Consider the following 23582-nt stretch of genomic DNA (forward strand, 5'->3'; position numbering starts at 1 on the left):
ATCGGATCGGCTGCCCCCTGCATGCTCCCCCACCCGGATCAAGCCCACAACCGGGGCTCGAACCCTGACCTGGAATGGAACCGGCAACCGTTTCGTGTATGGGACGACACTCAACTAACTGCGCCGCATGGGCCAGAGGAGACACAGCCATTGTTTTTTGCTTCAGTTGTACTGTTTTTTAAAATAAAGAAACAAGTCATTTTAAAAACAAATACTTTTTTTTTTTAATATAAATGGAAAGTAAATATTCACCAATGCCAGAAATAATCTATCTTCAACTCGGGCTCTTTTCAAAAGATACAAGATCATTGTTTCAAAAGATACAAGATGCACAGATAAATCACATTCACTCCTCACAAATGTTAAATAGCACACAATTTAAATTCATAATGAACAATAATTTTTCAGTAGCTTGAAATGTCAGTTGTCCATTCCATAATTTTTTATGAGTATAAAAGCTAATCATGTACCTTATTATAATTTATGTATTTTACTCCAAAGAACAAACCACCCAAAAGATAGAGTCCCATGCTTATATGTATTATAAAAATACCGAGACATGTATCAGTCATAACTCATATCATGAAAACTATATTTTGAAATGTTTCACAAAGACAAGTCCAACATTTCTCTTTGGTTCATCAAATACAAGAGGTAGATTCAAAGAAAGTAAATGCCTATTATGTCACTAGCTTTTCACTAAAATGTTGGCAATTTATAACAGCAATTACTAGAAATCAAACAAGTTTAGAAACTAAATTTTAAAAAATGGTAAGAATAACTTCAACTAATGTTATTCTAACTCCTAATCACATAAGCCAGAAAAGATAGTTAACTGCAAAAAGAATAGCTCTAACAAAAACATGCTATCAATATTAAAAATTAAGTTTTCTATATCATAACATGTTCTAAAACTTGGGGCAAGAGAGATTATGAATGTGTAAATAAATTGGGCCTTTTCTTTAAATATAAGTACCTAATAGAGAAGATATTTGCTACCACTATTATGTACTATTCCCTTAGGTTTGTGCTGCCCACGTGGAGAACTGCAGGTTCAAAGAAACTCAACAAGGGAGGGAGGACAGGGAATGTCACCCGAGATCAACCCACTTCGTGTAATGAAGACATTTCAGATGACCAAGAATGGTCCCCAGAGACCTTCCCAGGGAAATCTGATTCAAGTAGGAAACAAAGGACGAAAAAGAGAGAGACGCTCTTCAAAAGCTGATCTCCATAAAAATGTTTTGTTTCCTGGTACTTTTCAAAGCCAAGACAGAATATAAACAGAACCCTTCCAATAAGGTGCCTTGTGTTGATAACAGCAATATGCTGACAATATGTCCTCTCAGGAACCAAATCACAGTGCAAGGAAAAGAGGAAAAGGCCCGCAGAGTGAGTATTATTTCATCACTCCTTTACAAAAATGATAGCAACAGACGAGGGTATTCGCGTGCCCTGAAATCCAGCCACTTATGTTCATTCTTATTCAGCTTAAAGGAAGGTAAGGATAGAAACCCAATGACTTTCTATTAACAGGCCTACAAGGAAATGTTAAGAAGTCTACAAAGACATTCAAAATATATAAAAGTTTAAGTGCTGAGGTTTTCTGATCATCTTGCGTTTAAGAAAAAGACAAGTATAAAGAAGCTGGCATAAACCTGAACCATCCAAAAATAAAGATGGATGATCTATGATTCCACCACACAGAACAGATTTAGTTCAAGCAGGTTCATGTTTCAGATTGAGGACTCAGGGCAGGGATTTGTAGAAAGGACTAAGAAGAAGAGATAAAATTCAGTTTTCTGGCATTTTTCAAAATTGGATGAGCTTATCAAAACTATGATTTTTTAAAACATTTCTGTATATAGAAAATTGAGCCCAAATGTTTAAATGATCATTGATAAGCTCTTCCCTTTTGTGAAAAAATACTTCTTTTGCCACCGACTTGCAATTCTAGGAGAAAAAGTCCCTCTAGATATTATTGAGAATTTCCGTGTAATTGTGCTAAAGCAAAAAAAAAAAAAGTTCAACATGTCATTTCTGGGTGACTCCTAAAGTTTGTTTCATATTTTCATAAACCACATAGCTGATGCCTACAGCCGGGAGCACCTTCATGAAGTTTGGGGTGATGCCTCTGTAAAGTCCTGGTACCCCCTCTTTGGAAATGATTCGTCGGAAGAGGCCAACCATGTTCAGCTGTGGGCTTCCTTCTATCATGGCTAGAAAATAAAAAAGGAAACCGGGCTAATTCAATATTCAAGCCTGCGGTGTTCTTATCAGCATGCATCATTGGGCTTCAGAATGATGCAAAAGGAAAGGGTCACATTCATTCCAAGGAGTCCAAGAAAGTACCCTCTATTATAAAGGCGGGGGGGGGGGGGCAGAGAGGCCGTGCTTGGCAGAGAAGTTGGGGATTGAGCTGTAGATGCCCAGGGTATACTGGCAGCGGTTCTCAACCTGTGGGTGGCGACCCCAGAAAATACATCCTGCATGTCAGATATTTACATTACGATTCATAACAATAGCAAAATTACAGTGATGAAGTAGCACCGAAAATAATTTTATGGTTGGGGGTCACCACAACATGAGGAACTGTATTCAAGGGTCGCGGCATTAGGAAGGTTGAGAACCACTGGAAAGAAATGGCAGAGGGTGAGATTGGCCAGGGAAAGAGCAAAAGAGAAAAGGCACAGAAAGCATACTTTATTAATAGAGCAATAAAAGCCAGCGAATCATAAGAAAAGAGAATTAGCCCACCTGGTGTGGCTCAGTGGTTGAGCATCGACCTATGAACCAGAAGGTCACGGTTCGATTCCAGGTCAGGGCACAGGCCCAGGTTGCAGGCTCAATCCCCAATAGGGGACATGCAGGAGGCAGCTGATCAATGATTCTCTCTCCTCATTGATGTTTCTCTCTCTCTCTCTCTCTCCCCCTTCCCCCCTGAAGTCAAATAAATTTTTTTTAAAAGAAAAGAGAATTATCCACGAGGTGACAGAAAGCCAAGAGGGCACAGTGGGATCCAAGTCGAGGGAGGAGACAGTGTCCCGTTGGGGAGGATCACAGGTCACGTGTTGTAGCGTCCACAGTAAGAAGCAATTCCAGCCGCCACTGACCAAGACTCTGACAAATGCCCGGTGTGTCACACGGACTGCTGCTAATTCTTACGACACGGCCGGTCTCCGTCCCCATTTACAGGTGGGAACAGGAAAACCCAGAGAGGCTGTGTGCAAGGATCTGAGCCCAAGTTCATCTAAATACGAACGCTTACACATTCTTTTTTTTTTAATCCCCACCCGAGGACATTTTCACATTGATTTTTACAGAGAGTGGAAGAGAGAGGGAAAGACGGAGAGAAACATCGATGTCAGAGAAACACATTGATTAGCTGCCTCCTGCTGCACATGCCCTGACCAGGGCCCGGCCAGGGAGGAGCCTGCAACCAAGGTAGGTGCCCTTGACCGGGATCAAATCGTGACTGGTCCACAGGCCAGTGCTCTATCCACTGAGCCAAACCAGCTAGGGCAAAGCTTACACATTCTTAAAGCATGTGTTCTCCACACGAGTGAATAGAAACCCTTACTGTTTACGCATAAAGCACGGCATACATACAGTACATGTGCAGTGTGTCTGTGGTGGTAGAATTTCATGAAGAGGGAGTGATTAGGAAAAGGCTGTGTGAAAGGGGAGGCAATAAAGAACGGAAGGTTGGGATATACTATCTTCATTGAAAAACCCACCTTGAGCCTGCATGCGTGTTCTCACCAAAGACAACGGGTAGCTGGCCAGCTGCCCGCAGGTGCTAGACAAGGCGCCACACCCCAGCAACACGGCCACTCCGGGGTTCACCGTGTCTTTGGCAAAATGATCCAGCCAATGGGACTTCAAGAGCTGCAGGGACACAGGAAAAAGAGGAGAGACGGTGAACAACTCACTTCACGGCCGCTTTCACTCAACATGAACATTTCACAGCTACTCTCGTCCTGCAGGAGACGGGCCACCCACTCCCAGGAGGGGCAGCTCTGCACAGCTGGGGGAGCCGCTGAGGACTCAGACCCAGGCCCGGAGGTCTCTAAGTCACCGTGAAGGTCAAACGCACCAACTCCGGGACCTGAAGAACACTGCCTACAGTGAGTACTGATCAAAATAATACTCCCGACGACATCTAATGTGGTACCTGACACATTCAACCCTTTTGCAAAGCTCTGAGGCAGTTATCCTTCTGGTACGATAAATGAGGCCCAGCCAGTGTGGCTCAGTGGTTGAGCATCAACCTGTGGACCAGAAGGTCACGATTCGATGCCCCAATGCCCGGTTGTGGGATCAATCCCCAGTAGGGGGCATGCAGGAGGCAGCTGATCAATGATTCTCTCTCATCATTGATGTTTCTATCTCTCTCTCCCTCTTCCTTCCTCTCTCTCTAAATATAGATAGATATAGATATAGATATAGATATAGATATAGATATAGATATAGATATAGATATAGATATGTAAATTAACACCCTTGAATCTACTTTGGGGTCACAAACTGTTCCCTGGTATACGTGTACTTCTCCATACAAAGTCAACTTCAAACAGTAAGGACTATATATCCACACTTTCAGATTCAAAAGACTGCTACAAACTCACCTCATACACAGCAAGGTCTATACCTGCGTAAGGTATGATGCCTAGTATATTGGGAATATAACCTTTGAAGAAAGCTCCCATGCCTTCGTGTTTCAAAATCTTCTTGGCACAATCGAACAGGCCGGAGTACTGCCCAGTTCTGCCCACGGCCAGCCTGGTTTTCAGAACCTGGTTGCGAAAGCATAAACAAAATACGGTTGTTCGGTTGTTCGTGTGAACTCCACCGCCGAGAAACTCTTTGGAGAGGAACAGTTCTCATTCGTACCAGCACATGACAGCGCGCCTCCAGGCGGCCCCCAGGCCAGCTTCCTGATATCACACCTGCTGGTCCCCTCCCACACTCCCCCAGGGCATCTGTGTGGCCAACAGTTTACAAAGTGACCAAAGAACGCACTTTCCTTCTTGGGGGCTCGGCCACCCTTGAGATCACCGATTTGGGGAAACCAGTCGCCACGTGTTGCGGATGCTCAAGCAGCCTGTGGAGAGGCCGAGGGGATAAGGATCCCGTGTCTCCAGCAGCCAGGAGAGTTTGGAATAGATCCATCCCCAACACCCACACTGCAGCCCCAGCAACATCCTGACTGCAGCCTGTAAGGAACCCTGGGTCACAGGTGCCTCCCCCAGCTCCTCTCAGATTCCTGAGCCACAGAAGCTGGGAAGTGAGAAACGCTTGTTGTTTGAAACTGTTAAATCTGGGGAATACTTGCTACACAGCCACGGATCATGAATATGAAAACCATTAACACCGGCAGACTTCACAATGGCACGTACCTCCATAGGATAAATAAACGTCTGTGCAGTTGCTCCAGCCATGGAACCAGAAACAAATCTCTCAAAGGTCCCTAATTTTTGCCCTTCCCAAGTAAGCATCTTCTTGTACTGTGTGAATCAATGGTAAGTGCACATTAGTACCTGCTATAGACAGAATTGTGTGTCCCTCCCCACAAATGCAATGTGAGAGCTGTAACCCCAAGGGGATGGTATTTGGAAATGGGGCCTTTGGGAGGTCATTAGAGTTAGATGAGGTCATGAGGGTGGGGCCCTCATCGAAAGATTAGTGTCCTTATAAGAAGAGACACCAGAGAGTTTTCTTTCTTTCTTTCTCTCTTTCTTTCCTCCCCCTTTTCTTCTTCTCCTTCTTCTTCTTCTCTCCCTCTCTCTCTCTCTCTCTCTCTCTCTCTCCCCTCCCCACCTCCCCCACATGCATGCACTGAGGAAAGGCCATGTGAGCATGGCAAGAGGATCGTCATCTGCAAGCCAGGAAGAGCGCCTTCACCAGAACCCAAATTGGTCAGCACCTTGCTCTTGGAGTCCCAGCTCCATTACTGCGAGCAATGAATGTCTGCTGTCTGACCCACCCACTATGTGGATTTCGTTACAGCAGCCCAAGCTGAATAAGACAACACCAAACACAAATCAGCTTCTAGAAGGCAATTAACTGACCATGTGATTGTGTCTTTCAAAATGCAAACACTGCATTAACAATACTTAGCAGGAAAGCAAGGCTTAAATGCTAATGCATTCCGTTGGCTGGACAGCAGTTTTCAAGTTAGATTTCTGCGGGCACAGACATTGCCCAGAGGGAAACTGGCTGCTCCTTTGCTCAAACAGAATAACAACATTCTTTCTCGGATGCACAGAAAATACAGGGTTAAGTGTTCACACAGTGTTTCTGAATGGTGACCCCATAGTTTTCCTTTTCCAAAGGTGGGTTTATTTTCACCAGCACAAACAAAGCTGTTGAAACAAATATTAACAACCCAGAAACAGTTTTTGTGGGCAATACGCAGAGTTATGCTGTCACTGACCACACAGTGGTGACACTTACCTGTTCATACGCTGAGAACTTGAGAGCCGTCTCCGGGGCGATTTTAAGAACATTTGTGCCGTTTCCTCTCCAAAGGGAGCGGATCCCTCCTTCTTTCACCATCTGCCGGAGGCCACCATATATGTCCATTTTGTCGGATTTTGAACCATGGACCTGAAAATAAAAGTAAAACGCTGTAAAATACTCGTGACGTGTAGTTGTTACTATTTCTATAGTAACAGTACAAACCCCTCTCTTCTCCAATACTGCGAGAAGGTGTGTTTGAAAACAGAAGATAGGAGGAGGCTTAGAAAATATATAACAGAGCCCTAGCTGGTTCGGCTCAGCGGATAGAGTGTCAGCCTGCAGACTGAAGGGACTCCCTTCGATTCCGGTCAAGGGCACATGACCGGGTTGTAGGCTCGATCCCCAGTAGGGGGTGTGCAGGAGGCAGCTGACCAATGACTCTCTCTCATCATTGATGTTTCTATCTCCCTCTCCCTCTCCCTTCCTCTTTGAAATCAATAAAAATATATTTGGGGGGGAAAAAGAATAATTACTAATTTTTTAAAAAAGAAAGAAAATGTATAATATATAAATAATTTAAGGAGACCCCTACAATAATGACTGAATATTTAAACACTTGAATAGCCCTAGCTGGTTTGGCTCAATGGATAAAGCATCTGCCTGTGGACTGAAGGGTCCCAGGTTCGATTCCGGCCTAGGGCACATGCCTGGGTTGCGGGCTTGATCCCCAGTAAGGGGTGTGCAGGAGGCAGCCAATCAATGATTCTCTCTCATCACTGATGTTGATATCTCTCTCCCTCTCCCTTCTTTTCTAAAATCAATAAAATATATTTTTTAAAAAACAACAAAAAACACACGCACTTGAATAGTTGTAGAACACCAAAGATTAAGAGCTCATCACACACATGTACCAACAATTTAAGGTTTGGCAGAACACTGAAATCATTACATGGACTGAATTTAGGACCAATTGCAATAAAATGCAGAGATACTTTTTAAAGGTATAAAGACTACTACGGAGAGTTTGATAACTTTCCCAAAGCCCCTATTTCTTGGTGTTTGAGGGTATCTAGGACAAACAGACACAAGGTCACGAAGTTCACCTGCATCATGACTTTGAGACGGTCCAAGGGCGCGGTGCTTGTACGGGAGACGGCGCCAGCAATGCCTCCCGCCAGAAGCTGCCTCCACCACTGTCCCGACATTTTTTCATCTTCTGTGAATTCATCCGGGATAGTTAAACTATCTCCTATGTCAATACCCTGTTAAAAGGGGGAGAGGGAGGAGATTGCATGCTCCTTCAACTAAACATAGATCATTCCAGCAATTTTGTTTAAAGGAGGAGCAGGTGTTATTTTATAGTTAAGATCAGCTTCATTCCCTGAAAGTCACCAAACCAATCTGAGCAGAGATGAGGGTCAACAGCTTCTTCCCACTAGGTGCAGTGTGTGGTCAGTTCACCAGAAAGGAAAATCGACAGTGCCCACCCATTTACAACACCAACAGTCCCGCTTTATTTTCTTAATGGATTCAGAGTAAACTTTCTCCTCTGTGTCTAAGTCAGAATGAAAGGGCAGTCTTTTATTTCTCTTTAACTAAAGAAATTAGCTTGTCAACTCTCCAAAAATGCACCCTTCATCTCGTAATTATATCTATGTTATGCTTTCACCCTGATATATGCTTCAAATTTCTATATATAAAAGCCTAAGCTACTGAACGACCGAATGACCGATCAACCGGTGGCTATGATACGCACTGACCACCAGGGGACAGACGCTCAACGCAGGAGCTGCCCCCTGGTGGTCAGTGATTACCAACGTAGCTTGAGAGAAACACAGCTCTATAATGGTATTATTTTACAACTTTATTATGTAAATGATTTTGGGGTAAAAGATTTTATAGGTAAGAGTGTCTGGGGAAGGAGCTATGCAATAGTAGTGACCCTCTCTTCCTTTGACGGTGAGTAAAAGAGACCCTGTTACCAACTATCTCCAAAGATACAGTAAGAATCTATGATGTACGTGCAGTAGAGTAAACAGAGCTCCACAGCTTAAGGAGCCACTGGGCCTGGGTGGGCGCCTGCGCTGTCAATGCCCCCGTGTTCTCAGGTGGCGACCATGCCAATGGCTTACAGCTCCAAACAGGGATAAACTGATCCACACAGCGTACTTACAGTGGAATGTTTCCAGAAACGGACAATTTCCTCGATATCTGTAACAGGATTAAGTAAGAAGTAGTCCCTCCATTCATCCCAGTCCACTGTCATCGTTCCATCACTATCAATGCTGAAAAAAAAAAAAAAGAAGCTAACCAAGGAACAAAACAGAATTTACAAATAAAACTAATATTGCTGGCTTTTTTACAGAATGACCGTTTCCTTTCCAACTTAATATTCTTATTAAATTTTTTAAAACCCTAGCCCAGCTGGTGTGGCTCAGTGGATTGAGCACCATCCCATGCACCAAGAAGTCATTGGTTGGACTCCTGGTCAGGGCTGATGCCCGAGTTGCGGGCTCCATCCCCAGTAGGGGGCGTGCAGGAGACAGCCAATCAATGATTCTCTCTCATTCTCTCTCTCTCAATAAAAATATATTTAAAAATAATAATAAAGAAAGAATCCTGTCTGTCTTTCTCTTACATGTGGAATCTCAATAAAAAACGCAAAACAGAAACAGTCATAGAAACAGACCAAAGGGACGGTCGCCAGAAGGGAGCGGGCGGAGGGTGGGTGGGAAGGTGAAGGGAATACAGTCAATCCTACCGTGATGAGTTCGCGCGCTGGCAGACAAGGACTCAAGTCAGTGGGTGGTCACACTGGGGCCTCAAAGTACTGACTCACCCTAATGTACACCTGAAACTAATATCCGATTGTATACCAACTACACTTACACCACATGATCAGTTTTAAGGAGAAGAAAGAGTCCTGCCTGAGGCTGCACTCCCCACGCCTACACTTTAGAAATGTGTGTGCATATTTCTAAAGGAAAAGGAAGGAAAAGGAGAGAAAGATGTCGAATGGGTGCAGCGAGGTGCAAGGACTTGTCTGAACCACACTGACATTAGCTCCCTGAAGCAGGACATGAAAGTGAACATCAAAGAAAAACAATTCTCAATCCACTGAGAGCTTACCTTTTAAGAATCAACTCTGCTTGTTTTTCAGAAATAGTTAACCCTAATATCTGGAGAGAATGGACAATTTCAGAAGCCTCGATTTTTCCTTTAAAAGAAATAAAAACAGCATAAACTCAGCGTCAGAACTGTAAGGACCTTAGAAATCATGAATTGCAAATCCCTCATTGTATCAGGGAAAGCCTTGAATGGATTAAGGTAAAATTATGAATTTAGGGGAGGGTTAGATTTGCTTAAGTACATAGTGCAATATCAACTCAAAAACTAATAAATACATTAAACAAGTATGCACATTATTTCACTCTTACTTTTTGCTTGGCACATATGGGACTCTCACTTCAAGATATTAATCTAAATAGAGAAACCAAAATTCCAGTCCAAAGACACACATTTAAATGTCTAATCTGCTTTTTTTTTCTAATTTTCAAAATCAGAAAGTATCTGCTCTAAATGAATTCTATCAAAAGGACTGTCAAATGTAACATAATCGACAAGTTTTTAAAATTTAGATTATGTCATTTTTATGCCTAAATATGAAAGAAAAAATACTAGTAAACCTCTCTTGCCCAGAGAACAAGGAAACATAATTATTTTTAACCCAAAGCTTTAAGTCAAATCAGCATATTGTTCCATAATTAACATTTTACAAACAGCCCCAATTTACAGTTTCTTAACTCATTGGACAAATAACTTTTCTTAACGAAAAACATGAATTCTATGTAAAAATCACATTACTAAGAAAAACAAGTATTAACACTAGTAATAATTAAAACCCCAGTCAGGTGGCTCAGCTGGTTGGAGCATTGTCCCATACAACAGAAGGGTTCAATTCCTGGTCAGGTCACATACCTAGGTTACAGGTTCATCCCTTGTAGGGGTGCATATGGGAGGCAACTGATCTCTCTCTCTCGCTCTCAAATTAATAAAAACTACCCTCAGGTGAGGATTAAAAATAATAGTTACTATTATCACCTAAGGAAAAAAAGGCTAAATACACATTGTTTTAGACTCTTGGAAGTATAAGTGCTTCCTCACAGCACAGTGATGGCGAACCTTTTGAGCTCGGCGTGTCAGCATTTTGAAAAACCCTAACTTAACTCTGGTGCCGTGTCACATATAGAAATTTTTTGGTATTTGCAACCATAGTAAAACAAAGACTTATATTTTTGATATTTATTTGATATATTTAAATGCCATTTAACAAAGAAAAATCAACCAAAAAGATGAGTTCGCGTGTCACCTCTGACACGCGTGTCATAGGTTCGCCATCACTGTCCTAACAGATGATGAATAGAAAATAAAATATACCGTCATTATTTCTGTCCAAGCTCTTAAATGCCAATTTCATTTTTTTCTCATGGTCTTTAAGGTACTTCATAAATTCCTCAAAATCCAGCTTCCCATCTTTGTCGATATCACCAGTAGAAAAAATTTTCTAGAAAAAAAAATAGAAGTCTTTTAACATGGGTTAAAATACTAAATTATTTGTACATACACTTCAAGTAGGTTGGCTGTTTTCCTGTAAGACATGTATTTCATAAATCCCCAGGCAGAAGACGAACACTTGGGATTTAAATATCTAAAACAGTATTTTCCCTTGGATTTCCCAAATTAAATAATATTTTCCTTATAAAAAGCTGTCATATCAGATGATCTCCATTGGTAGAAAGCAATGCTTTAGAGAAAGCAGTGAGAAGTATGGTATTTGGTAAGACATGGAAGCCCTCTCCCCCCGTCACCCAAAATGTACACCTTCTGCCGGCTAAGCGCCTCCGTCACCCACCCGCGCCCAATGCCTCGCTGTGGCCGGACGTGTCGTGGTCAGCCCTCCACGCTCCGGACGCGGAGAGGAAAGGGTCTGAAACTCCTGAGCCGCCGCCAAAGCTCAGAGGGAAATTCATGGACGGAAGTGCAGAATTAGAAACGAAGAACGGCTGGGAATCAATGACGAATCAAAGGCTTACCCAACCCCAAATAACCAGGGAAAACGTGTTTAATTGATTAAAGAAATAAAGTAATCGTAAAGAAAACAAATACACCAGCCCCACATCTCTCCGCCCTCGGCGCCCCGAGCCCACCTTCCCTGGGTCCGGGGGGGCAGCGATCCCTACATCACCCAGGGTTTCCTCCAGCTCCGGCATGTCCAGGGTCCCGTCCTCACTGTGGTCCAGGTACCAAAAGAGGTCTCGGTAGAGGGAGTCCATCGGGGCCCCTCAGAGGCTCCCCACGTGGAAGTGAGAGGGAGGAGGGGGCCTCCTGCCCAATCCGGTCCCGATGGCCCAGACCTGAGGCAGCAGCACCCGCTGGGGCGCCCACGACCAAGTCCCATCCGCGAGGAAAGCGCAGGACGGGGAGGCGCCTCGCAACGGCTGCAGGCGGGGCGCGCGGGCCCTGGCGCCCGGCGGGGGCGCCCTGGGGGCTGGGGGCGGCGGCCTCGGTTCCTTTCCCTTCCCAGGGCGGCCGATCAGACACCCCAGGTTCCCTGGAGAAGCTGAGTGGGGCAACAAGGGCCCTTCCCCCAGGACTTCCGGTAGGACCCTGGCACGGCGTCCCTAGAGGTGGAGCATCTCCTGGGAGAAGAGGGGCCGGAGGAGGCTGGGACCTGGGCTGAGCGGCCATGGCGGGTGGGAGAGCCGACAGTTCCTGACAGCTGCTTGGCCACACCTTTCCAAGAAGCCTTCTTCTAAGGCCGAGGCGCTTAAGAGTCCTGGAGACTGGGAATTGGGGACCTAACGAAAGTCTCCGGGCCTCTCCTTCTGTGATGCTCCGTCACCCTCTCACCCTCCCCAACCCCAGATCCTCATCTTCACCCGCATCACAGGGCTGCAGGGCAAGGCCGCCCCATGGCCGGGGTCCCGGCTCTGTCCTCTCAGATGCACACCTGGGAGGGAAATCGCAAAGTGGGCGGGAGTCAAGGCAGCTGGGGGCCCAGAGAGAAGTCAGGAGATACTCAGACACAATGCCCCTGACTCGTCTGAACCCACACCCTCCCCGGTGCATATACTTGTGGTCCCTCATCCTGCTCCACCGGAAACGGGAAGCGTGGTTTCACAATAAAAACTCCGCCTTTTATGTAATCGAGTCTTCTAAACATGGTGTCCTCTTAAAATGTTGTATTAAAATTCATGTCCAGCAACCAGAACACACACATTCATGGCTGGCTGGAATGCAAAATGGTTTGGCCACTTTGGAAGAAGTTTCTTTGGGGGAAGAAAAAAAAAAAAAAGGAAAAAAAGGAAGACATTTTGGCATTTCTTACAAAACTAAACACATACAATATAATCCAGCAATCCCAGTGCTTGGTATCTGCCCAAAGGAGTTGAAAGCTTATTGTAACACTAGAGGACCAATGTATGAAATTCGTGCAAAGGGGCTGGGCCCTCGCAACTCTGGCTTCCTCCGGTCGTCTGGACGGTCGTCCGGAATGTCGTCTGGACAGTCGTTCTGCTGTTCAGTCTAATTAGCATATTAGGTCTTTATTATATAGGATGTCTACACAAAACCTACACACAAATGTTTGTAGCAGCTTTACGCATAATTGGCAAAGCTTGGAAACAACCAAGATGTCCTTCTGAAGTGATGGCTACATAAACTGTGGTACGTCCAGATGATGGAATACTATTCAGCACTAAAAAGAAATGAGCTACCAAACCACAAGGCCTGGAGGACCCTGACATGCATATTACTAAGTGACAGGAGCCGATCTGAAAGGCTATCTTCTGTATCATTTCAACTACAGGACATTCTGGCCAGACTATGGAGACAGTGAAAAAGTAAGTCGCTGCCAGAGGTCAGGCTGAGGGAGGATAAGCAGGCAGAGCACAGAGGGGTTTTTAGGCCAGTGACAGTATTCTGTGTGATACTGTAAAGGGGGATACATGTCATAATACATGAGTCCAGCTTCACAGCATGGACACCACCAGGAGCGAACCCTAAGATCAATAAGCTATGGGCTTTGGTGGTAATGATGCTAATGAGGCTCATCAGTTGTAACAAAGGTGCCACTTTTGTGCCAGATGTTGATCATGGGGGAGTCTATGCCTATGTGGGGGCAGGAGGGATATGGAAAATCTCTATGCCTTCCTCTTAATTTCACTGTGAACCTAAAACTGTTCCCAAAAAAGGTAAATTATTTTTAAAAAATTCATCAAGACAATTTAATCCAGCCCTTGTCTGTTAGTTCTTGCTCTACTGACTCATCATATCAAGTACGGACAACATAAAGAGGACCATGACATGTTCTTGAAATACCCATGGGTTTGCCAGGAGGAAGAGGCTGTGCCATGGTTAGCCATAAGTACTACTGCAGGCTGTGCAATCGGCCTTTCCCCCAGAGCGGCCGAGCAGTGGCAAATGTCTAATGCTGTTTCACAAGAGATGCTGTGGCCCAATCGAGAAGGAGTCCTCCCAAAAAAGAGACGTTTGCGATCCACGAAGAATGGCCCTTGCTTGTGCACGGCAGAGAATGCAAGCAGTCACAGTGAGTCACAGAAGTCGGGCATCCAGCCAGGGCACATGAGTGTACAGGACCAAGGAGAAAAGACAGAAGTCACGGCCAGGATCGTAAGGAACAGACTGACAGCACGTTATAGAACCAAGAGTTGACAGTCTCATCACCTCATATGAGACTCTGGACTCCGAGATGCTTCCCTTCTTGCTCTTGGTATTCCTCTCGGTGAAACAGTCCTGTGCCCCTTATGATCCTCCATCTTTCCTAAGAAAGTTCCAATAAGAGGATGTGCCTATGAGAACATGGCAAACAACTTCATTTTAAAGTTGTCTGTAATCTCTCAGGCTAACTTGTTAAATCAGCTTGCCCTGAACTTGGGTATAGTAATACCTTCATACTCTACAAAACCTGTCCCTTCAGCTCTACATATTAATAAAAGAGTTGCCACTAAAATGATGTCTTTCTTCGAGAAAGAAGAAAACAATATTGGCAAAACCCTACTGAGCAAGATCCGCTTTTTTCATTTATTGCCTTAATTCTACATTCAGACTGTTTTGGGCCCTACCCTGTTCCAAAGTCTTCCAAGCCTACAATGAAATGAAATAGCCATATTTTCAGCCAAAACTGCTGACTCTTCACCATCAGTTTATTTTCCTCATAATTTCCATTTTGGTATCTTAGAATCCAGACTACTCCCTCTACTCTTTAAAGTCCTGAATTTTGTTTTGTTTTTCCTGAGAGTACCTCAAATGACATCCAAACATTGGGACTATCTTTTAGGTACCTCTTCCTGGGAGGGGTTTCCCTTTCCTGCCCTCAAAGGCTCATGAATGCCTGATCTACAGGCATGAAATCCCACATACTCGTACACAGCATCTAACCAGGGGCCCACTCCGTAGTGAGAGAGGTGTGGGAGGGGGCCCATGACCAAGGAGTTCACTCCCATATCCCACGCCACTCCATCCAGAAGAGCCGGCCTCACGGGATGCCAGGAAGTCCCACAGAGTGTAGCTGAAGCAGCACCGAGGAGACAGTATTTGGCAGCGACGGATGCCACCCTTCAGGAAGCAGTAAATCGGAGATCTGTGTCTGGCTTGGTGCCCCCAACAGGACGAGAATCCAGGAACCAAGAGTGGAAGCAAGAGTGGTCCCGACTGTCACTCCCAGTGACCACAGGGGGGACTTTTTACTTCCTGTTCCCACAACTCTGGGCTCTGCAGGGTTAGTTTCTGGTCCCCAACAGGATATACTCTTGCCAGGGACTAGCGCAAGCTCCAGCTGCCACCTGGGCATTTGGAAGGGAACTCCCTGTGTCCAGGGACCACCAGGCAGGAGAAGTCACCATCCTAATTGGCGTAAACGGACCCTAACCAGCAGGAGGTAGGGCTGCTTTTACACCAGGAAGACCACAAAAATGCATGCAACGACAGTGACCCACACACACAACGCGAGCGTTGACTCAGAGCCTCGGGAACGCAGGTTTGTGTCACACCACCAGGTAAGTCACCAAGACCTGCAGAGCTGATGGCCGGGTGCGAGTGGAATGGAACATAGAAGGTCAGGAAGGGAGATCATGAGTCCCAGGTGTGACCAAGGGAAGCCCTGGGGACGGTGGTTGGTCCCTCTGACCTCCCTGAGGAAGACAGGCTGGGGATGAGGCAGAGAAGCAGATCAGGCCGCCTGCGAGAAAGCCTGGGGTGGGAGCCTGCTGCCTACTCCCTCCCCCCGCTCCCCACACCCTTGGACCCACTGCAGCCCTCACACGGGTCCACAGTCGCCCTGGGCTGCTCCAACCCATGACTAACCACAGCAGGTACTAGCCCTGGGCAGCCGGGGCCAACACAGGGCCCCCAACAGACAGCACGTCCTCAGAGACTCCCCACTAGCCTTGTTGACACTTCCTAGGAACTGCTCTGAGTTCTACCTAAGGCGACCCTTCCTTCTTGCACTCTTCTCAAGGGGTTGAACTTGCATCCTGGCCTCTCCCCTACCCTTCCCGGGCCTTCCCCCCAATAAATCTTGCACACCCAACCCCATCTTGCTTTCTGCCCCTCGGAGGCCCAGAACTGACAGTTACTACCAGGAGGGACCCAAGACAACAGGTGGGGACATGGGGCTTGGGAACTGGCTCACTCACCGCCCCGCAGGCCAAGAGCCCCAGTGGCCTATGGGGTGAGGATATGCCTCCCACAGGGCAGGAGCCCAACTAAGATGCCCCAGTGATGACCTGGGAAGATGGCCTGGTTTAGGGGAACACCCTGACTAGTGCAATGATTTGGGCATTTGAAAAATATGAGGGGCACTATGCTATGAGGATAGGCAGGAAAGCAGCATGATCAAAGAAGCGAGTCACCAGGACGGTACAGCCATGTTAAATTTGAATATATCGATAGTATAGTCTCGGAATATAAAGGGGGAAATTGACAGGGTTCTAAAGAAAAGGTGGCAGATCCACAGTCTTAGAGGGAGAGTTTGACACCTCTCTTTCAGTAGTGACGGCAGTAACAGTATTAGATCATTTAAAAGCTAATCGATAATTGATTGCTTATTAGGCAGCAGGCATTAATGCATTTATTCTTCGCAATAACTCTAGTGTTTGTTACTTCTGTCAAAGAGAGGAAACTGAGGCTAGAGATATTTTTTTTAATGGTCCAAAATGAACTAGCAAGTAGCAGAACCAAAATTTAAACCCAGGCAGTAGGGCTAGATTTCCCTTATTTTCTTACAGGCTTATCTGCATATGTAAAAAGGTGATTATCTGGCAAAACTATGGAGGCAATAAAAAGGTCAGCGGTGGAGGGAAGAATAGGCAGAGCACAGGGGATTGTTGGGGCAGGGAAATGCTCCGTGACACTCTAGGATGGAGATATGTCAACATCCACTTGTCCAAACCCACAGAACGTGCAGCACCAAGAGTGAACCCTAAGGTGAGCTGTGGACTTTGGGTGATTATGAGGTATCAGTGTAGGTTCATCCTTGGTAAATAATGCATCATCTGATGAGTGATGTTGACAATGGGAGAGGCTATGCATGTGTAGGGCCAGGGGTATGTGGGGAATCTCTGTGCCTTCCTCTCAATTGTATGGTAAAAATAAAACTGCTCTAAAAAATAGTCTGGTTTTTGTTTTTGTTTTTTAAATATATTTTATTGATTTTTTACAGAGAGGAAGGGAGAGGGATAGAGAGTTAGAAACATCGATGAGAGAGAAACATCGATCAGCTGCCTCCTGCACACCCCCTACTGGGAATGTGCCCGCAACCAAGGTACATGCCCTTGACCGGAATCGAACCCGGGACCCTTCAATCCCCAGGCCAACGCTCTATCCAGTGAGCCAAACCAGCCAGGGCTGGTTTTGTTTTGTTTTTTAATAAAAAAGAGATTTATCTTATTTTATCCAGCATTTGTAGGTACCTTGCAACAGGTAAATTTTGGTTATATTTTCATACATATGCTGGAAATAAATGTGGGTTTTTTTGGTTGTTTTTTTAAATATATTTTTATTGATTTCAGAGAGGAAGGGGTAGGGAGAGAGATAGAAACATCAATGATGAGAGAAAATCATTGATAGGCTGCTTCCTGCACACCCCCTACTGGGGATCAAGCCCACAACCCAGCCATGTGCCCTTGACCGGAACTGAACCCGGGACCCTTCAGTCCACAGGCCGACGCTCTATCCACTGAGCCAAATTGGCTAGGATAATAAATGCATATTTTATGTATACGTATAAATACATACGTATAGTGATAAACACAGGCCATCCTGTTCAATGTGTTTGCATACATACAGTTTTACACAACTTATTTTACACTGTCCTTATATGAATTTTGAAAAAGTGAAGACATTTTTAAATCTCTCTTTCTCAGTCAATCTAGTCAGAGGTTTGTCTATTTAATCATATTTTCAACCCCCCCTCCCCCAAGAAAAAAGCATATATTTAAAAATGTAAAGCACATGGTTAAATAACTCATGGGTCAAAGATGAAATCATATTAGAACCTAGAGAATACTTAGAACTAACCTACAATAAAAGCACTTGGGGAATTCAGCTGAAGTGATTAAAGGGATTTTGTAGCTCAAAATTAATGAATTCAGCATTTAATAAATTAGACTTAATAAATGAATTCGGCAATGTAGCAGGATACAAAATTAACACCAAGAAATCTATGGCATTTCTATACACCAATAGTGAACTTACAGAAAGAGAGACTAAAAAAGCAATCCCATTTACCATCACACCAAAAAATTAAGATACCTAGGAATAAACTTAACTAAAGAGGTAAAAGACCTCTACTTAGAAAACTACAGGACGTTGAAAAAAGAGATAGAGGAAGACATAAACAGATGGGAGAACATACCGTGTTCATGGATTGGTAGAATCAACATCATTAAAATGTCCATACTACCCAAAGCAATCTATAAATTCAATGCACTTCCCATTAAAATACCAACGGCATACTTTACAGATCTAGAACGAACTCTCCAAAAATTCATCTGGAATAAAAAAGACTCCGAATGGCTGCAGCGATCCTGAGAAAGAAGTACAAAGTAGGTGGGATCTCAATACCAGATATCAAGCTGTATTACAAAGCCACTGTTCTCAAAACTGCCTGGTACTGGCACAAGAACAGACATATAGATCAATGGAATAGAATAGAGAGCCCAGAAATCGGCCTGAACCAATATGCTCAATTAATATTTGACAAAGGAGGCAAGAACATACAATGGAGCCAAGATAGTCTCTTTAATAAATGGTGTTGGGAAAATTGGACAGATACATGCAAAAAAATGAAACTAGACCACCAACTTACACCATACACAAAAATAAACTCAAAATGGATAAAGGACTTAAATGTAAGGTGGGAAACCATAGAAATACTAGAAGGATCCAAAGGCAACAAAATCTCAGACATATGCCAAAGCAATTTCTTCACTGATACAGCTCCTAGGGCACTGGAAACTAAAGAGAAAATAAACAAATGGGACTACATCAAAATAAAAAGCTTCTGCATAGCAAAAGAAACCATCAACAAAACAACAAGAAAGCCCACTGCATGGGAAAACATATTTGCAAATGTTATCACTGATAAGGGTTTAATCTCCAACATTTATAGGGAACTCATACAACTTAACAAAAGGAAGATAAACAATCCAATCAAAAAATGGGCAACGGACCTAAATAGTCACTTTTCAAAAGAGGACATTCAGCCCTAACCGGTTTGGCTCAGTGGATAGAGCGTAGGCCTGTGGACTGAAGGGTCCCAAGTTCGATTCCAGCCAAGGACATGTACCTTGGTTTGGGCACATCCCCAGTAGGGGGTGTGCAGGAGGCAGCTGATGGTTGTTTCTAACTCTCTATCCTCCCTTCCTCTCTATAAAAAATCAGTAAAAATATTTTTTTAAAAAAAAGAGGACATTCAGAAAGCCAAGAGACATATGAAAACATGCTCAAAGTCACTAATCATCCGAGAGATGCAAATCAAAACAACAATGAGGTACCATCTCACACCTGTCAGAATGGCTATCATCAACAAATCAACCAACGACAAGTGCTGGAGAGGATGTGGAGAAAAAGGAACACTCGTGCACTACTGGTGGGAATGCAAACTGGTGCAGCCACTATGGAAGACAGTATGGAGTTTCCTCAAAAAACTAAAAATGGAACTCCCATTTGACCTAGTAATCCCACTTCTAGGAATGTATCCCAAGAAAACAGAAACACCAATCAGAAAGGATATATGCACCCCTATGTTCATAGCAGCACAATTCACCATAGCTAAGATCTGATAACAGCCTAAGTGCCCATCAGCAGAGAAATGGATTAGAAAACGGTGGTACATCTACACGATGGAATACTACGCTGCTGTAAAAAAGAAGGAATTCTTATCATTTGCAACAGCATGGATGGAACTGAAGAGCATTATGCTAAGTGAAATAAGCCAGTCAATGAAGGAAAAATACCACATGATCTCACTCATTTATGGATAATAAAGACCATTATAAACTGATGAACAAAAATAGATACAGAGGCAGAGCAGCATCGAACAGACTGTCAAACTATAGCTGGAAGGCCGGGGAGGGTTGGGAGGGGGGGTAAGAGATCAACCAAAGGACTTGTATGCATGCATATAAGCATAACCAATGGACACAAGACACTGGGGGGTAGGGGAGGCCGGGGAAAGGTCAAGGGGGGGGGAAAGGAGACATATGTACCACTCTTTGTAATATTTTAAGCAATAAAAAATTTTTTAAAAAAATTAATGAATTCAGCATTTAATGCAAGACATTAGAAAAAAAGCAAATGAGCCCTAGTCTGTTTGGCTCAGTGGAACCAAGGACTGAAGGGTCCCAAGTTCAATTCTGAACAAGGGCACATACCTCGATTGCAGGTTCAATCCCAGCCCTGATGCTTGCCAATCTATGTGTCTCTCTCACACTGATGTTTCTCTCTCTGTGTCTCTCCCCCTACCTTCCACTCACTCTAAAAAAAATAAATAAATAATGGGAAAATGCCCTTGGGTGAGGATTAACAAAAGAAAAAGGCAAATGAGCAAACCCAAAAAAAGTAGAAGGAAATAAACAGAAATTAAGGGAAGAAAATAAAAACCAGAAACAACCAGCAAAAGGGACCAGCAATGACATCGGGAACATAACTACAGACAGCCAGAACTTTTTAAAAATAATAAGTGAACATTATGAACCTTGGACAAAATGGGCTGTTTCCTAAAAATTGTAACTTACTGAATCTGATTCAAGACCAAACAGTAAACTGAAGAGGCCAGTCAGTACTACAGACATTGAATGAGTAGCTTAAAATACAAAACTATACAACAGTTGTTGGCTCCTGTGGCTGAATCGCTCTCCCCCTTGGGACAGGGATGCCAAAGAGTCCTCTCAGGTTTCAGTGGGCTGGAGAGGTTCCAAACACCTCCTCCCTGCCAAGGGGCGGGAGGAACTTCAGGACACAATTAAAATGACTCAGAGGCGCCCAGCCCCTCCATGTCAATCAATGGAATGTCACCTCTGCTCCTCAACAGGAAGTTGGGGAAAACGTAGGATGGGTTTTCTTTTTCTTTTTTTAAATTAAACTTATTGGGGTGACACTGGTTAATAAGACCATATATGTTTCAAGTGTACATTTCTATGATACATGCTCTGTATATTGCATTGTGTGTCCACCACCCAAAGTCAAATCATCTTCCATCACCATATTTGGCCAAGACTTTGTGGACGGAAGGGGCCACATGCTAACCCGACCAGCTCAGGGAAGGCCTGCGTGGCGGGCTTGCAAACTCAGAGACCTAAAGTCACCACAAAGGATGGTCTGAAATTAAACTTTAACTAAAAGCAGTTATGGTGGGTAGTCACCTCCTAGGGCGGTACCTTCACTGACGTTAATCTTTACCTTAACTGAGCCTACCTGTCTGTTTGCATCTGTAATAACCTATCCTTGAAATGTCTGGGTAACTTTAACTTCCCTTTTTCTGGACCTTGAAGCACAACCTAATGGGCCCCAGGACAGAGGCCACAAATTCCTTCATTGTTATCATGTTAATTGTTCCTGCACCCACCTAAGTGTGTGTCCATCATTTCACTTCTTACCCAATCCCCCGGGCCAACCCCCTTTTGCTTTCTCCCACCTCACCAGTTTATCTCCAGTGGATTTCATTAGCCCACCTAAGTCCCCTCCTTTGATTGTAATGTATAAAAGTAGATGAAAGGCTGCCATTCTCCGGAGCACTATCCCAATCCCTTAAGGCTCTGCTTCCCGGCAATTGTCAACAGTTTGGCTCAAATAAACTCACAAAAATTCTTTACAGGTTTGAATGTTTTTACGTTAACAATTTGTTTGCAAGCAGATCTGAAACTGTAGGCAAGACTAGCTGGTGATGGAAGCAACTTCCAAGAGATAAAAATGTGAGCTTTTTACAGGATCTGAGGCCCACTGAAACCTGAGAGCTAACAAGTTCAAGTTTGATCGAATGTTTGCAAAGGCGCAGAAAGGCAGGTACGGGACCTGGGATGCACTCAGACCGAAAGCGCTGCGGGCCGTGGGCGAGGGTTCGCTGCACTGAGTTTATCTAGGAAAACATCGGGAGCCTTTCAGAACCTGCGGCTCGTCTTGGGGGGCGGGGGGGGGGGGGGGCGGGCCGCGCGCCCCATTCCCGAGCGTCTGAATCCCCGGGCGCTGGGCACCCGGCTCCTCCTCCTTCCCGGCCGAGCCCGGGCCGCCGCCCTCCGAGCTGGCAGCACCCCGAGTCCCTCAGGCCCCCGGGCCCTCGGGCCGCCCAGCCGCGACCCACCTCCTCGGCGTCCTGGCCCAGGGGGATGCCCAGGTTCCGGAGCCCCTCCTGCAGCTCGCCGATGTCCACCACGCCGTCCCCGTTGCGGTCCAGCTGCCGGAACAGGGTCTCGTAGCGCGGCGGCGGCGGCCCCGCGTCCTGGCAGGCGGCCGCGGGCAGCACCCAGCCCCGCAGCCAGCGCAGCATCGTCCCGAGGCGCGGGGCGGCGGCGGCGGGCACCGGGGATCCCGCGCGGGGCGCCAGGGCCTGGCGTGAACCGGTCGCAGCCGGGACCCCACCCAAACCGGGCGGGGCGCGCAGGGCGGGGCCGGCTCGGGGAGGCGGGGAGGAGCTCGCCCCGCGCCCGCCCCCAGCAGGCGGCCGAGGCCGGGCAGGAAGGGGCAGGGCCGCTGGGTCCCCAGAGGCTGTGGGACCCGGGGAGACGGCCCGGCCGGGTCCCAGCCGCCAGAGGCGCGGGTGCGAGGAACGAGGATCAAGTCCCCGAAGTCGCGGACCTCAGAGCCATAATACGGGCGGGGAGCGGGGGCAGTTGGGAGGCAGGTTCCTTCACTTGGCGCCCTGCCCGGGGGAGGCTGGCTGCCTGGAAACTGGGCCAGCGGGCTTTGTCTCCTCTAGGTCATTATCTCGCACACATCTCTGACTTTTTCCTATCACTCCACAGGCTCTGCACATCTCTGGGCCTGTTTTCTTTTTTATTGATTTTAGAGAGAGTGGAAGGAGAGGAGAGGAGAGGAGAGGAGAGGAGAGGAGAGGAGAGAGAGAGAGAGAGAGAGAGAGAGAGAGAGAGGTGAGACACCAATCAGCTGCCTCCTGCACGCCCCCTACCGAGGATCCCGCCGGCAACCCTGGTATATGCTCTGATCCCAATGGAACAGGCAACCTCTTGGTGCACTGGAGGAAGTTCAACCAACTGAGCCACACCAGCGGGTTGGGCCTGTTTTCCATTCACAAAAATGCAAACCTTGCGATCAGAACTCTGCCCTAAGAAGCAGAGGAATTAAATAGGAAAGCAATTTTTTTAAAGTAGCACCTAAGAGTAACAGTGTTATATCAATCATATCAATAAAACTGGGAGGAGGGGGCAAAAACCAAAAACGGAGCAGCCCAGGGTCTTCTGCAGAAAACAGCAAGTCCATCCAGTGGGCAGTGGCCAAAGAGGGTCTACCTTGCTCCACAGCTGGGTGAGTGGGCTCTGCCCCTGACAGACAGTAGGCTGCGGCTGCCAGCAGCACTTTCTAGA

At 45.6% G+C, this 23582-nt stretch overlaps 1 protein-coding gene across 2 annotated transcripts; it reads right to left on the reverse strand.

Annotated features, from left to right (window-relative positions):
- Positions 1 to 203: 203 nt before the first annotated feature.
- SLC25A24 (solute carrier family 25 member 24) lies at positions 204 to 22528 on the reverse strand (the record flags this gene model as incomplete). 2 transcript variants are annotated; one of them, XM_081112940.1, is made up of 10 exons in its annotated part: positions 204 to 2219; positions 3738 to 3888; positions 4629 to 4796; positions 5400 to 5507; positions 6457 to 6609; positions 7566 to 7724; positions 8636 to 8747; positions 9592 to 9679; positions 10900 to 11026; positions 22343 to 22528. In XM_081112940.1, the coding sequence occupies 10 exons, from the start codon at positions 22526 to 22528 to the stop codon at positions 2035 to 2037; spliced, it is 1437 nt and encodes a 478-aa protein (XP_080969066.1). In that variant the 3' UTR covers positions 204 to 2034. The 2 variants fall into 2 exon arrangements, with proteins under 2 accessions (XP_080969066.1, XP_080969067.1); XM_081112941.1 differs by lacking the exon at positions 22343 to 22528 and adding an exon at positions 11670 to 11795.
- Positions 22529 to 23582: the final 1054 nt, after the last annotated feature.

The sequence above is a fragment of the Myotis nattereri genome (assembly GCF_964212035.1).
Source record: "Myotis nattereri genome assembly, chromosome: 18".
Classification (NCBI taxonomy): domain Eukaryota; kingdom Metazoa; phylum Chordata; class Mammalia; order Chiroptera; family Vespertilionidae; genus Myotis; species Myotis nattereri.